This window comes from Lepus europaeus, chromosome 10 (genome assembly GCF_033115175.1).
Source record: "Lepus europaeus isolate LE1 chromosome 10, mLepTim1.pri, whole genome shotgun sequence".
In the NCBI taxonomy this organism is placed as follows: Eukaryota; Metazoa; Chordata; class Mammalia; order Lagomorpha; family Leporidae; genus Lepus; species Lepus europaeus.
In genome coordinates, this window is record NC_084836.1 from 104,090,753 (window position 1) to 104,105,071 (window position 14,319).

The 14,319-nt window shown below is 48.3% G+C and overlaps 1 protein-coding gene across 2 annotated transcripts in view; it reads right to left on the bottom strand.

The window, feature by feature from the left end:
• The window catches only part of NDRG3 (NDRG family member 3), a 78,136-nt gene that overhangs the window by 42,289 nt on the left and 21,528 nt on the right, over window positions 1–14,319 (bottom strand). For both annotated transcript variants that reach the window (XM_062204155.1, XM_062204154.1), the window contains exons 2-3: window positions 14,026–14,127; window positions 58–93 (exon numbers count right to left, since the gene is read on the bottom strand). In XM_062204155.1, coding sequence (XP_062060139.1) covers window positions 58–93; window positions 14,026–14,082 — 93 coding nt within the window. In that variant the 5' untranslated portion in view covers window positions 14,083–14,127. The remainder of the gene's footprint in view (window positions 1–57; window positions 94–14,025; window positions 14,128–14,319) is intronic.

Genomic DNA, 14,319 nt, shown 5'->3' on the forward strand with positions numbered 1-14,319 from the left:
GGCAGGGAAGCACTGCACAGCCGTACACAGCCTCCTCGGTGCTGGCACAGGCCTTACCTGACAGTCAAAGTCCTGGAAGTTTCGTGTACCATTCTGTCAACAGAAGGCAGAAAACACAGTTAGTTTCCCCTCATGACTTCCCACAAATGTGCAGCAAATTCAGTTCACAGTGAAAGCAGTGTATGTACAGCCTCGTGCTTGCCATAAAACTAAAAGTGGTTCTCAACAAAAGGCTTCCAAGGCAGGGTGGGTTACTAAAAGGTGTTAGGTAAGATCATGCTTTGGTGACATATGGTGAGGACAAGGAAAGGAACCCAGTTCTCTTACAAACAAAGCTTGCAGCTCTGTGCGTCCCTACCTAAGGACAGCAGGAAGAACTTTCGAGAAGAGGGTAAAACACTGTCCAGAGTCTGATAGCACATCTCCAACACAGGCGGGGAGGCCAACTCTGACAGGGCCGAAGACGAGCAGCAGCCAAGGTGCCCAGATCCAGGAATTAAAGAAAGGATGAGGAAGAGAACAAAGCTACGGATGGCTCAGAAAGGGGAGACTTGAGGGGCTGCACTGTGGCCCAGGGCATTAAGCTGCTGCCTATATTGCAAGCATCCCCCATCGGAGTGCTAGTTTGAGTCTTGGCTGCTCCACTTCCAATCCAGCTCTCTGCTAATGTACTGGGGAAGGCAGCAGAGGATTGCTTGGGTCCTGCCACTCACATGAGAAACCAGGATGGAGTTCTGGGCTCATGTCTTTCACCTGGCCAAGCCCTGGCCATTGTGGCCATTTGGGGAGTGACCCAGTAGATGGACAATTTCTCTCTGTCTCTCTCTCTCTCTAACTCTTCCTTTCAAACAAACAAAAAAATCTTTTAAAAAAAAAAAAAAGACTTCAAATTTAATGAAGAAGAAAGGCAGGGTTCCCAACACTGGCATATCTATGAAAATGCTAATAGGAAAAAAGGACAAATCATTGAATAGCAGAATACAGCCAAAGGATCCAAGGAGAATTCTCCCAACTTCTAAAATGGGTTATATATTACAGCAACGTTTGATTAAGAGGGAGATCAGTGGCAATGACTCAGAGGCATCTGAGCAACATTTCAGGCAGGGTCAAGGGTGACGCCACAGCATAAAAAAGCTAACAAATGATGTATCTGGTTGGGAACAAAAAAACCCTCTTCACTTGACTTTTCATCAGGTGGAATCCCCTCCCCTGAGGAGAGCTCTCCTTATTTAGAAACTATTTCATCATAACCTATTTCCTCTGTCCAGAACATATGGAGCTGCTGCCAGACAAACTCGCAAAAGCTGCCTCTCCTGAGAACCTCCGGGCATTCCCCTTCAAGAAGATCCCCCTAGAAACAGTCCTGGGGCCCATCACCTATGGTGCTAGCAGGATAGGTTAAGACCAGAGTCCTCAGTGGCACAAACACCCAAAACAACAAACCATCCTTCCTGTAGGACAAACCAGTAGAGTCAGCTGGGATGATTTAGAGCTGCACTATCCAATACGGTAGCCATGAGCCACATGTTACATTTGAGTTTAAATTCATTAAAATGAAAAGTGCAGTTCCTCAGCTGCATTAGCCACATTTCAAATGCTCGCATTATTGGGCAGTGCAGACACAGAACTCTCCCACGACCACGGGAACGTCCACTGAGGGCACTGATCTGAAGACCAGAAGCTTCTGAAGGAGTAGGGTTAAAGTGAGCAGCCCTGGATTCTCTAAAGGTGGCAGGAAAGTCACAACAGATACCAACGCAGAGACCGATACACCACTAAGAACAGGCAAGAGAATGGAAGAGACAGCTGGTCCGCAGCATTATTCCCGACATGGAACTGCATCGGAAAAATAAAGTCTGCTGCAGCCACAGCACAGATAACTGCAAGACTGGGCCGAGGGCCTGGGTAGCACACTTCCAAGGAATGTCGCCACTGGAAAACAGGAACACACTCTGTCATGGCACTCCCTGGCCCCAGGAGACGTCTGAGAACTTAGCAGTCATTGTGGCCCAGAGGTAAGTTGTCATTGGGATGCCCACACCCTGTATCAGAGTGCCTGGCTCGAGTCCCAGTTATTTTGCTTCCACTCCAGCTTCCTGCTAATACACACCCTGGCAAGCAGCAGTTAATGGCTCATACTTGGGCCGCTGCCTCCATGTGGAAGACCTGGATGGAGTTCTTCACTCCTGGCTTTGGCCTGGCACAGCCCTGGTTATTGCAGGCATTTGGGGGAGTGAACCAGTGGATGGAAGATCTCTGTCTCTCTCTTCCTCTCTGCCTTTTTTTTTTTTTTTAAGATTTATTTATTTACTTGAAAGTCAGAGTTACACAGATAAAGAAGGAGAGGCAGAGAGAGAGAGAGAGAGAGAGAGAGAGGTCTTCCATCTGCTGGTTTACTCCCCAGTTGGCTGCAACAGCCAGAGCTGTGCTGATCTAAAGCCAGGAGCAAGGGTCTCCCACGCAGGTACAGGGGTCCCAGGGCTTGGGCCATCTTCTACTGCTTTCCCAGGCCACAGCAGAGAGCTGGATCAGAGGTGGATCAGCCGGGACTCGAACCAGCGCCCATATGGGATGCCAGCACTACAGGAAGTGGCTTTACCCACTATGTCACAGCACCGGCCCCTCTGCCTTTCAAATAAAATAAAAATAAACAAACAAAAAAAAAAAGTGAAGATTTATTTATCTATTTGAAAGTCAGAATTACACAGAGGGAGGGATGGATGTTATCTTCCATCCACTGCTTCACTCCCCAGATGGCCACAATGGACAGGGTAGGGCCAAGCTGAAGCCAGGAGCCAGCAGCTTTTTCCAGGTCTCCAATGTGGGTAGCAGGGGCCCAAGCACTGCTTTTTCCAGGCCATTAGCAGGGAGCTGGATCAGAGGTGCGGCAGCCAGGACATGAGCCAGCACCCAACAGGATGCTGGTATGGTAGATGGTGGCTTTACCTTTTATGCCACAACTCCTGCCCCCCAAAATTTTTTTAAGTGATGTCACTGTGTTTAATTTCCAGTAAGATCGTGAGAAAGAGGGAAAAGTCTCCTATGACCTAGGGTAGGTGGTGTCAGCAGAATAGAAATGACTAGCCAGTGACTTCCCAGTTTCTGATATAACCTGTACCTCCTCCAAATACAGCATAGAGCCTGGTATAAATCAGGTGCCTGGTAGACATTTATAAAATGAATAAGCCAATATAAAAAAATTAAATGTTGAGGGATTTTTATTAAGACTTTGGGTCAAAGCCAAAAAACTTTACAGCATTCCAGTTTAGGATAGGATATGGTCATCAAGTCACAGAAGAGCAGGATACAAAACATTCTTTACAGTCTCACCGCAACCACATTAAAAGACTAAAGCACTAACATTAGCAGCTATTTCTGCATAGATTATGAGGGATTACAATATTCTTAATACTTTTCTGTAATGAGAAGGTACTTCCCCTTCTGCAATTAGAAAACTAGGGGCAAAAGGATTGGGTATGGTAAAAAAATATGTTTACAACTCATACTTTGTAATACAGGTTGAGGGATGATTTACCACGATGTCAAGACAGATCCTGAGGGGCCAGCACTGTGGTGTAGAGAGTAAAGCCACTGCCTGTAGTGCTGGCATCCCATATGGGCACTGGTTTGAGTCCCTTTGAGTCCCGGTTGCACCTCTTCTGATCCAGCTCTCTGCTATAGTCTGTGAAAGCGGTAGAGGATGGCCCAAGTCCTTGGGCCCTTATATCTGTATGGCGATCCAAAAGAAGCTCCTGGCTCCTGGCTTTGGATCAGCCCAGTTCCAGCTGTTGTGGCCATTTGGGGCGTGAACCAGTGGATGGAAGATTTCTCTCCGTCTGCAACTCTGCCCTTCAAATAAATAAATAGGGGCCGGTGCTGTGGTGTAGCAGGTAAAGCTGCTGCCTGCAGTGCCAGCATCCCATATGGGCACTGGTTCCAGTCCTGGCCTCTCCACTTCCGATCCAGCTCTCTGCTATGGCCTGGGAAAGCAGTAGAAGATGGCCCAAGTCCTTGGTCCCTGCATCCATGTGGGAGACCCAGAAAAAGCTCCTGGCTCCTGGCTTCAGATTGGTGCAGCTCTGGCCATTGCTGCCAACTGGGGAGTGAACCAGCGAATGGAAGACACCTCTCTTGCCTCTCTGCAACTCTGCCCTTCAAATAAATAAATAAATCTGGGGAAAAAAAAAAAAAAACAAAACCCGACCCCAGACCCTGATAGGGCTCTGATTCCACAGGATTCAGAGAGAGGAGAACACTGCAGTCGGAACCAACATCTCAGCAGGGGAACAGAGTCACACGTTTTGCTGAGCTCTTTGGGAAGCAGCTGTCGCTGTACCACGACTTTCCTTCCTCACAATCCTGTGCCCGTAGCCGTGAGACATGTTGTGAGGCCCTGAGGCTCTGAGATGTGCACAAAGGAAAATGGCAAAAGCAGAGAAGCGATTCCTCCAGCAGCCAAGCTCTCGTTTTTTGAGTATACAGCAAAAACAACCACATGCTCCTAATCCGTTGTATACAGCTACACTCTTAGATAAATGGCACCAATTACTTGCAGAAGACTACTATTCATTTTCTTGGATTTCTTGTTTAAGATCTACTCATCTATTTATTTGAAAGACACACACACACAGAGAGAGAGAAACACACACACATCTTTCATTTGCTGGTTCATTCCCCAAATGCCTACAATCAGGGCTGGCCCAGGCCAAAGCCAGGAGCTAGGAACTCCATCCTGGTCTCCTACATGGGTGGCTGGGACTCAAATATTCAGGCCATCTTCTGCTGTTTTCAGGCCCCAGGCACTCCAATATGGGATGGGTACAACCGAAGTGGCAACCCACTGGCCCACACCCCCATTCTCCCAACCCCCTGCCCCTGTCACTGCCTTTCAAGTAGTTGAAAATAAACAACCACTTTTTAAAACCTCATTAATAATCACTGGGTCATTCTGAAAGGTTGTAGACTTCCTAGGGCCTTTCCCTAGAGACTTACTTGTCTCAGATGTTCCCAGCACACGGTTTCTCTCTAACAAAAACGAAATTTCAAGCTGTGGATGATTTTTTCCTTCTATACAATTAAAAGATGCCATTAATTCCATATTCAGAGACATTCTCTCACTAAGCAGACTTAAACAACAGAAAGGAATTCACAGAAAAAATTATAGAATAATTTAAAGGGAGAACAAGATGAAAATAAGTCCATGAAAAAGACCAAGACAGAGGCCAGGAGAGGGGAGTGTTAGTTGGTGAAGCCTCAGTGCCAAATACAGAAGGTAAACAGAGCAGCTCCAGAAGGCAGACGAGGGGCTGGCGTTATGTAGCCAGTTAGGCTGCCACTTGCAACACCCGCATTCCATATCAGATCACCAGTCTGAGTGCTGGCTGCTCCACTTCCGATCCAGCTCTCTGCTAACGCACGTGGGAAAGCAAAGGAAAGGGGCCGGCCCCGTGGCACAGTGGGTTAATCCTCCACCTAAGGTGCCGGCATCCCATATGGGCGCCAGTTCTGGTCCCAGCTGCCCATCTTCCAATCTAGCTCTCTGCTGTGTCCTGGGAGGGCAATGGAGGATGGCCCAGGTGCTTGGGCCCTGCACCCATGTGAGAGACCGGGAAGAAGCAACTGGCTCCTGGCTTCAGGTCGGCACAGCTCTGGCCGTTGTGGCCATCTGGGTTAGAGTAAACCAAAGGAAGGAAGACCTTTTTCTCTGTCTCTCCCTCTCACTGTCTGTAACTCTACCTCTCAAATAAATAAATAAAATCTTAAAAAAAAAGCAAGCAAGCAAGCAAAGGATGGCTCAAGTGCTTGGGCCCCTGTCACCCATGTGGAAGGCTCAGATGGAGTTCCAGGCTCCTGGCTTTGGCCTGGCCCAGCTGTGCTGCAACCATTTGGGAAGGAACCAGCAGATGGATGATTTTTCTCTCTCTGTTGCTCTGCCTTTCAAATAAATAATCTTTTTTTAAAAGGAAGATGAGAAGTAATTCTCTCAATTACAAGCCTAGAAGATAAGCAAAAACCAACTGAGAACAGATTAATGAATAAAGGCAAATATGAAAAAGAAAAAGGTTGGGAAGGAGAAGAAACTTAAAAAGACAAGCAACTGCTGGGGGAAGACAGATGCTTTCTCAACATGAGTTCCACTCACATCCATAGTTTCTTTTTCTTTTTCTTTTTTTGACAGGCAGAGTGGACAGTGAGAGAGAGAGACAGAGAGAAAGGTCTTCCTTTGCCATTGGTTCACCCTCCAATGGCCACTGCGGCCACCGCGCTGCGGCCGGCGTACCGCGCTGATCCGATGGCAGGAGCCAGGTGCTTCTCCTGGTCTCCCATGGGGTGCAGGGCCCAAGTACTTGGGCCATCCTCCACTGCACTCCCAGGCCATAGCAGAGAGCTGGCCTGGAAGAGGGGCAACCGGGACAGAATCCGGTGCCCCGACCGGGACTAGAACCTGGTGTGCTGGCACCGCAAGGCGGAGGATTAGCCTAGTGAGCCGCGGCGCCGGCCATCCATAGTTTCAACAGAGGGAACAGACATGTTAGGGAAGATGACACACCTTAGAACAGCAACTGGAAGACACTGCGGGCAAAGCTACAGCTCTGGGAACTTGAAGCAGGGGCCTGATTCTGATTCACCACTAGTCTATCCCCAGTCCTGACACCTGTACAGCCACAAACATCATTTCTCAATTTGAGGAAGAAACGGAGACTAAGCAGGAAGGTTTACTTGTGATTGAAGTGCTAGCAACTGAAGTGGGGAGAACCAGCAGTTACGACAATAAAGGCTTTAGAAGCACCCTGTTCCAAACCAAAGCTGTCACAGAGAGTAAGACACAGCATTTCTGTTAAAATGACAACTATTTTCCCCAACAGAAAGAGGTAGGAAAATGGAGGACTGTGAAATCTAAAGCACTATATAATCCCAGGCAATACCCAATTTTAATAATAAAGACCAATATAATCAATTAGGATAAGTCAATATTTTACAATCGTCAGTAAACCATTTTTTATGGTGCTAACACTTTAATTCAAACCATTTTTAAGCAAAAATCTGTTCAACCTGATAATCCAGAGGCAAGAGCAAAAACTATGGATATGTGCGTGTGTGTGGGGGGGGTATGTATTTATCTATCCATAACAATCATTACCTTAAAAAGTACTAAGAAAATGACATGTCACAAAGAAGTTCATAAAGGCCTGTGCTGCAGCTCACTAGGCTAATCCTCCACCTGCAGCACTGGCATCCCGGGTTCTAGTCCCGGTTGGGGCGCTGGTTCTGTCCCGGTTGCTCCTCTTCCAGTCCAGCTTTCTGCTGTGGCCAGAGAAGGCAGTGGAGGATGGCCCAAGTCCTGGGGCCCTACACCCGCATGGGAGACCAGGAGGAAGTGCCTGGCTCCTGGCTTTGGATCAGCACAGCGTGCTGGCCACAGCGGCCATTTGAGGGGTGAACCAACGGAAAAAGGAAGACCTTTCTCTGTCTCTCTCTCTAACTCTGCCTGTAAAAAAAAAAAAAAAAAAAAAAAAAAAAAAGGTTCATAAAGAGGTCAGATACTTGTATTAAACTACCTACAGTCAGATAACCAACTTCAAACTGCTAAGAAAAAAAAAAGTGCAACTTCAACTCTAAAACAAACTCCTACGCTAACATACTAGGTAAACGTCACAGCTCACGGACCTTACTTTAAAAACTCCCTGGGCAGCCTGCTGAGCCGTGACTAAAGCTTGGCCTCTTCTGACTGAGCCATCTGGGCTGTCCTGTGGTGTTGCTGCCTGCTGAGGGGCTCACTCCCTGCTGCAGTCCCATCTAGAGCACTTCAGACAACAGGTGTGACAATTACCTCTTCGCACTTTAGGGGAAACCCACCCACTAGTTCACACTACATAACACTTCCTGAATATCTTTGATAAAAGTTTTAGACTTCTATTTTAAAATGTATTTAAACTTATTTGCAAGGCGGACAAACACAGAGACAGATCACCCATCCCTTGGTTCACTCCCCAAATGCCCACAATAGCCAGAAGCCTAAAACTCAATCCAGGTCTCCCATGCAGGTAGCGGGGATGCCAGTACTTGAGCCATCCCCTGCTGCCTCCCAAGGTGGCATTAACAGGAAGCTGGAATCAGGAGTGGAGCCAGGGACTGAACCCACTTTGATGAGAGGCAGGTGCCCACATAGTACCTTAACCACTGCATCAAATGCCTGCCTAAATAAATGGCTTTGATTGCAATTTTTTAAGTGACTTTGGCCCTAATCCTTCACCTGCCTCTGCTCTCTTAGAAGTGAGAAAAATGTCGATGCTTGGGGGTTTCCCCTCCTTCCAGCCGCAGCATCGTCTCCCCTGCTCACCTGTCACTGGCAGAAAGGAAAAAACGCAGTAAGGTTGACCTCACTCTCTACTGTAACACCGAAACAAAGCGAACGGCTTGTTCCCACTCTCCCGGCTAGAGGTGGACATGTCCTCAGTTCTCCGGCAGCCAGCTGTGGCTGTCCACTTGTCTTCGCAGGCCTGGCTCCACAGACTCTGAACCACAGCGGGGAGAGGAAGGCAGGAAAGGCGAAGCAGTCAGCTCTCCCACTTGCTGCTGGGTCTGTTGGCTGAGGAGGGTGAATCGGCCAGCGCAGAGGCAGATGGCAGATGAACCCTCCTTTCAAATAAAACAAGCACAGCGAAATTGCCCACATCTTGCACCTCTGAGCCGGAGACAAAATGACAGGCGCACTAAAATAAAGTGGGAAAACTACCAGCAGATGACACGAGGCAAGCTAACACAAACCGCACGAGCTGGAGCTCTATGGAAAATGCCTCCCTCCAGTCATCTCAGGACACATCCCTCACTTCCTTTAGCTCCCTGCGGCCCGGAGGGCACAGCAGCCTCTCTGGTTAACAGGGAAGGACAGAGAGAGGAGATGAAATGAAACACACCTCTAAGTTTCTCCTACAGAGAAAGTGATGCCAAAACATCTACAGGGTCAGCAAAAGCAGAAAGGGCTCAGGTGTTAGAGTCCGGAAAACCTGGGTTTCAGTCCTGGCTCTGCCACTCAGTGACTGGGCAAGGCAGCCTTTCAGTCAGTTCACAACTGCTATGCAGGGAACGCTGCCACCTGCTTCAAAGGGATCCTCTAGGAATTGGGAGAGAGAACTACGTGAGGCCCCCGGCACATAAAAGGTGTTTAATAAGCAACGGCAGAATACACAAAAAACAACAATAAAGGAAACTATAAGACATCTGCTCCTATTCAAACTTGGACGCTTTCCTCCCTGTGAGTGGTTTTCAACCATGGCGACTTGGTCCCTGGGGGACATCTGGCGACATCTGAAGGCATTTTTGTCGCAACTGTGGGTGGAGTGCCATGCCACCAGCATCCAGTGGTAGAGGCCAAGGAAGCTGCTAAACGCCCTACAACACACACAACCGGGCACCACAGCAGATGGTTATCCAGTCCCAACACCAACAGTGCCCAGACAGTGCTCACCCTGAGCACTCACCCTGAGCAAGCTACTTCACCTTTCTCAGCCTTGGTTCTCATTCATAACAAGAGAATAAACCAATCTGTGCTCCCAACCTCACTGAGCTGCTGAGAGCATCAAATGCAACAGTGAGTGCAGACACTATCGTTATTCTCTCTTTTACAACATTCATGAAAGCACCCATTGCTGGGCACAGGCAGAAGCAGTTACACACGGGGTGGGGGTGGGGGTGGCTAACCGAGTGGAATTACTTGTTTGGGAATGTCACCTGCAGAAGGCTTCCTGCCTATCTCCCTGCTTGGTCAGAGCAGGGAATTCTCATATGAGTGCAGACGGGGAGAGGGAAGAAGCAAAGTACAGGTGGGGAACTGGTAAGAACATCACAGGTGTATCAGAGTGGAGATGACAGACACCAGAAGTGAGACACTGCAGGGCTGGCGTTATGGCACAGCAAGTTAAGCCAACACTTCGGATGTCCGCATTCCGTGTCAAAGTCCAGGTTCAAGTCCTGGCTACTCCATTCTGGATCTAGATCCCTGCTGATGCATCTGGGAAGCAGCAAATGATGGCTCAAGTACTTGGGGTCCTGCCACCCACATGGAAGACCCAGATGGAGGTCCTGGTCCCTGGCTTTGGACTAGCCCAGAACCAGTTATATGGCCATTTGGGGAGTAAACCAAAAGATGGAACATCTCCCCTCACCCCTAACTTCTTTCTCTGTCAAGCACCTTTCAAATAAATAATAAATCCTTAAAAAAGAAGTGACATTGCTAGCTGTCTCAACATACTTGGGCTGTCATAACAAAATACCACAATTTTTTTTTTTACAGGCAGATTCAGACTGAGAGAGAGAGAGAGAGACAGAGAGAAAGGTCTTCCTTTTTCCATTGGTTCACCCCCCAAGTGGCAGCCATGGCCGGCGCACTGTGGCCAGTGCACTGCACTGATCCAAAGCCAGGAGCCAGGTGCTTCCTCCTGGTCCCCCATGTGGGTGCAGGGCCCAAGGACCTGGACCATCCTCCACTGCACTTCCAGGCCACAGCAAAGAGCTGGATTGGAAGAGGAGCAACCGGGACAGAATCTGGCGCCCCAACTGTGACTAGAACCCAGGGTGCTGGCGCCGCAAGCTGAGGATTAGCCTATTGAGCTGTGGCACTGGCCCACAATGTTTTTTTTAAAAAATGTATTTATTGATTTAAAAGACAGAGGGAGACATAAAAAGAAAGAGAATTTCTTTTATTTATTTCTTTATTTGAAAGGCAGTTAGACAAAGAGAGAGAGAGAGAGAGAGAGAGAGATCGATCGATCTTCCATCTGATAGTTCACTCTGCAGATGGCTGTATTGGCCAGGGCTGGCCCAAGCCAAAGCCAGGAGCCTGGAACTCCATTTGATCTTCCTTGTGGGTGGCAGAGGGGGGATCAAACACTTGAGCTATCTTCTGCTGCTTTCCCTGGCACATTAGCAGGGAGCAGGATCAGAAGTAGAGCAGACATCAGAAGTGGAGCAAAACTGGTGCCTATATGAGATGCAGGCAGAGGCTTAACCCACTGTGCCACAATGCCAGCCCCTGAAGAAAGAGAACTTCTATCTACTAGTTCCCCCTCCAATGTCTTCAGCAGCCAAAGCTGGACCAGGATGAAGCCAGGAAGCAGGAACGCCATCCTGTTCTCCACAAGGGTAGCAGCAACCCAAGTACTTGAACATCATCTGCTGCTTCCCAGGCATGTTAGCAGGAAGCGGATAGGAAGCACATGTGAGAATGGGTCCCGGGCACTCAAATATGGGAAGTGGGCATCCCAAGTGGCAGCTTAACACGCTGTGTCACAGCATTCCCCTCTTCTCCCACTCTGCCCCAGGATTCTGGAGGCTGAAATCTTCCAAGTCAAGGTCTGGCAAGGTTTGATTTCTGAGGAGGGTTCTCTTCCTGGTTTGCAGATGGCTACCTTCTTATCGGGTCTTCACATGGCAAGGAGAAAGAGAGGAGAGACAGACAGACAGCAAAGGCCTTTTTCTGCCTCTTCTTTCAACCAATCTTACAGGATAACCAATCCTATCAGATTAGGGCTCTGCCCTCATGATCTTAGGTAACTTTAATTACCCACAAAAGCCCTATCTCCAGTTCAGTCACATGGAGGTTAAGGTTTCAGTACATACATCTGGATGGGGAGATGAGACCCAATTCAGCCTACACAGGCTGAAGTGTCGTTGGGCCTCAGAGAGGAGACTCAGATATTAACTCAACCCTTTTCTACGGGCACTACGGGCTCGTCCACTAAATCTTCCTTTGCCCACTCCATTTACTCTTCAGCTCACATGGGGCCCCTTGGGCATCCTGTGGACTTCTGGGGTCAAGGAAAAATCCTCCTCTCCTTTGTGTCCCAGTCCTCAAATATCTGAGCTCCAACTGAGCATGGGTTTCCAACACTGGCTAGTGAGAGTCACTAGGCAGAGTTCTCATCCTTTTTTTTTTTTTTTTTTTTAAAGATTTTATTTATTTGAAAGAGTTATAGAGAGGTAGAGACAAAGAGAGAGAAGTCTTCCATCTACTGGTTTACCCCAAAAATGGCCACAACAGCCAGAGCTGGGCCAATCCGAAGCCAGGAGCTTCTTTCCGGTCTCCCACATGGGTGCAGGGGCTTAGGGACTTGGGCCATCCTCCGCTGCTTTCCCAGGTGCATTAGCAGGGAGCTGGATCAGAAGTGGAGCAGCTGGGACTGAACCAGCACCCAGGAATGCCAGTGCTGCAGGCCAGGGCTTTAGCCTGCTGCACCACAGTGTTGGCCCCCTTAATCTTTTTAAAAAAAGCTCAGTCATTCCAAACCATTTAGTCAGGAATCAGTAAGGAGGTTGAACTCTGGCACCAGTGACTTTTAAATCTCTCCAGGTAAATTCAGTGAGAAGCCAGACTTGAGAATTCCTGACCACAGAGGGTGTATGTTTTGCTTTGCCCTTAGGTTCCAATTTAGCTGCTCTAACATGGGGCCAAGGAATCTGTATTTCTAACAACTTCCTAGCTGATTCCAGTAATCAATCAGGTTTAGGACAAGTCATCACCTTTCTAACCTTTTCACTTGCAACTTTTCACTTCCATGGCTACGCACAATCTATGTTTTTTGTTTTTTTAAAGTTTTGCTTCTTTTTAAGATTTTTGAAAGGCAGCATTAGAGAGAGAGAGGGAGACACAGATCTTTCATTCTTTGGTTCACTCCCCAAATGGCCAAAACAGCCAGAGCTGGGCTGATCCAAAGCCAGGTGCCAGGAGCTTCTTCCTGGTCCCCCATGTAGGAGCAGGAGCCCGAGTGCGTGGGCCATCCGCCACCGCTTTCCCAGGCCATTAGCAGGGAGCTATTTTGGCAGTGGAGCAGCTGAGACTTGAACCGGCATCATATAGGATGCCAGCACCAGAGGCGGCAGCTTAACCCCCTACATCACAGTGCCGGCCCTGGCTACGCACGATCTTTACAGATCCTGGTTTTATTCCCTTCCTCTGTTTCATGGCACAGCATTCTGGGATACTCCTTCACATACTAAAAAAAGATGGTACTTAAGAGAGAGATTTCCGGAAATAGGAGGGGAGGCAGCAGGAGAAACTATACGGGGATTTTAAAAATGTGCAATTTGCCAAGCAAAGGAGGAAGGCGCCCAGTGAAAGATAAAGGAAGGAGTGGGAGGAGAACTGAGAGAAGTGACAGGGATGAAGATGGAACTGGCTGGAAGCAACAGCAAATCAGCAAACACAGCACAGATCAGCAGCCCCGGAAGGTGAAGGGCCTCGCTCCCGGCAGCAAGGACACTGAGCAACAGCCTCTTCTGGTGTCACCGCACGCTCCCTCAACCTCACCCAGCTCTCTCCTTGCTGTCTGTCAACATTTCTCCCAGGAAAGAATGCTGCTGACTCATTAACACCCAGCTATGAGAGTATTTTAGTAGGGAACAATGACAATAAACCAAGAGGAGACACTGGGCAACAGGAAACTGCAGACCCTTTCCCTGAACACAGAGGGACAGAGGAGGAGATGAGCCTTCCTTACCTTTCCTGGTAACTCCTGTCACCCCACGGCTCACCTGCTAGTCCTGGCAACCATCATCGATGCCACCCGTCATGCAGTTGGTTCTCCAACACTAACGTAAAAGTAGGGGACACTGCGGATGTCCCTGATGAAACCATGATGGTGACAGGAAGTCTCATCACAGACCTGACAAACTTTAGGGAGAGTGTTGCAGCCTGTCAAGACCCCCGGATTCATGGTCAAAGCCTACTTTATAATACCTACTTAACTCTGCCATATTGTTTTTTCCCTTAACATTTGTATCTATAAATAGGAAAACATCAAAGACAACTTGGCTGAATTTGACCCCTGAAAAGTGAAGTAGGAAGAAAGAAAAGGGAGGGGAAACATAAAAAAATGACTTAAGAAATAAAATTTTTCAAGTATCCCCTCCACTGAGAATCAAGCTACATATATTTGGGGCTAGTTACGACTGAGATGACATAAAAAAAGAACTGATATCAGATGAAAAGACTTGTACTTATCTTAGTGCCAGCAGAGTGGTCCTTACCTTGTCATTGAGAAGTGGCTTGATCTCCGTGAGCTGCACATCCTGAAGTTCATCCATGAGGTCGGCTACGAGTGGAGGTGAAGCAAGAGTAGACTAGTAGCTCTGAAACAGAGGAAAATGGCTTAAGCCAGGAGCAGGAAACAGAACAGGAGCACTAAACTAAAACTCATTCAAACATCAGAGCTCACGGCAGGCCGCCCAGCTCGGGGTGCTGAAGACACGGCCGCAGCAGGCAGATGCTAAAGCAGCCTCGGTGGTCCTTGCCTCCTGGCATTCACAGCCTTGCATAGCATC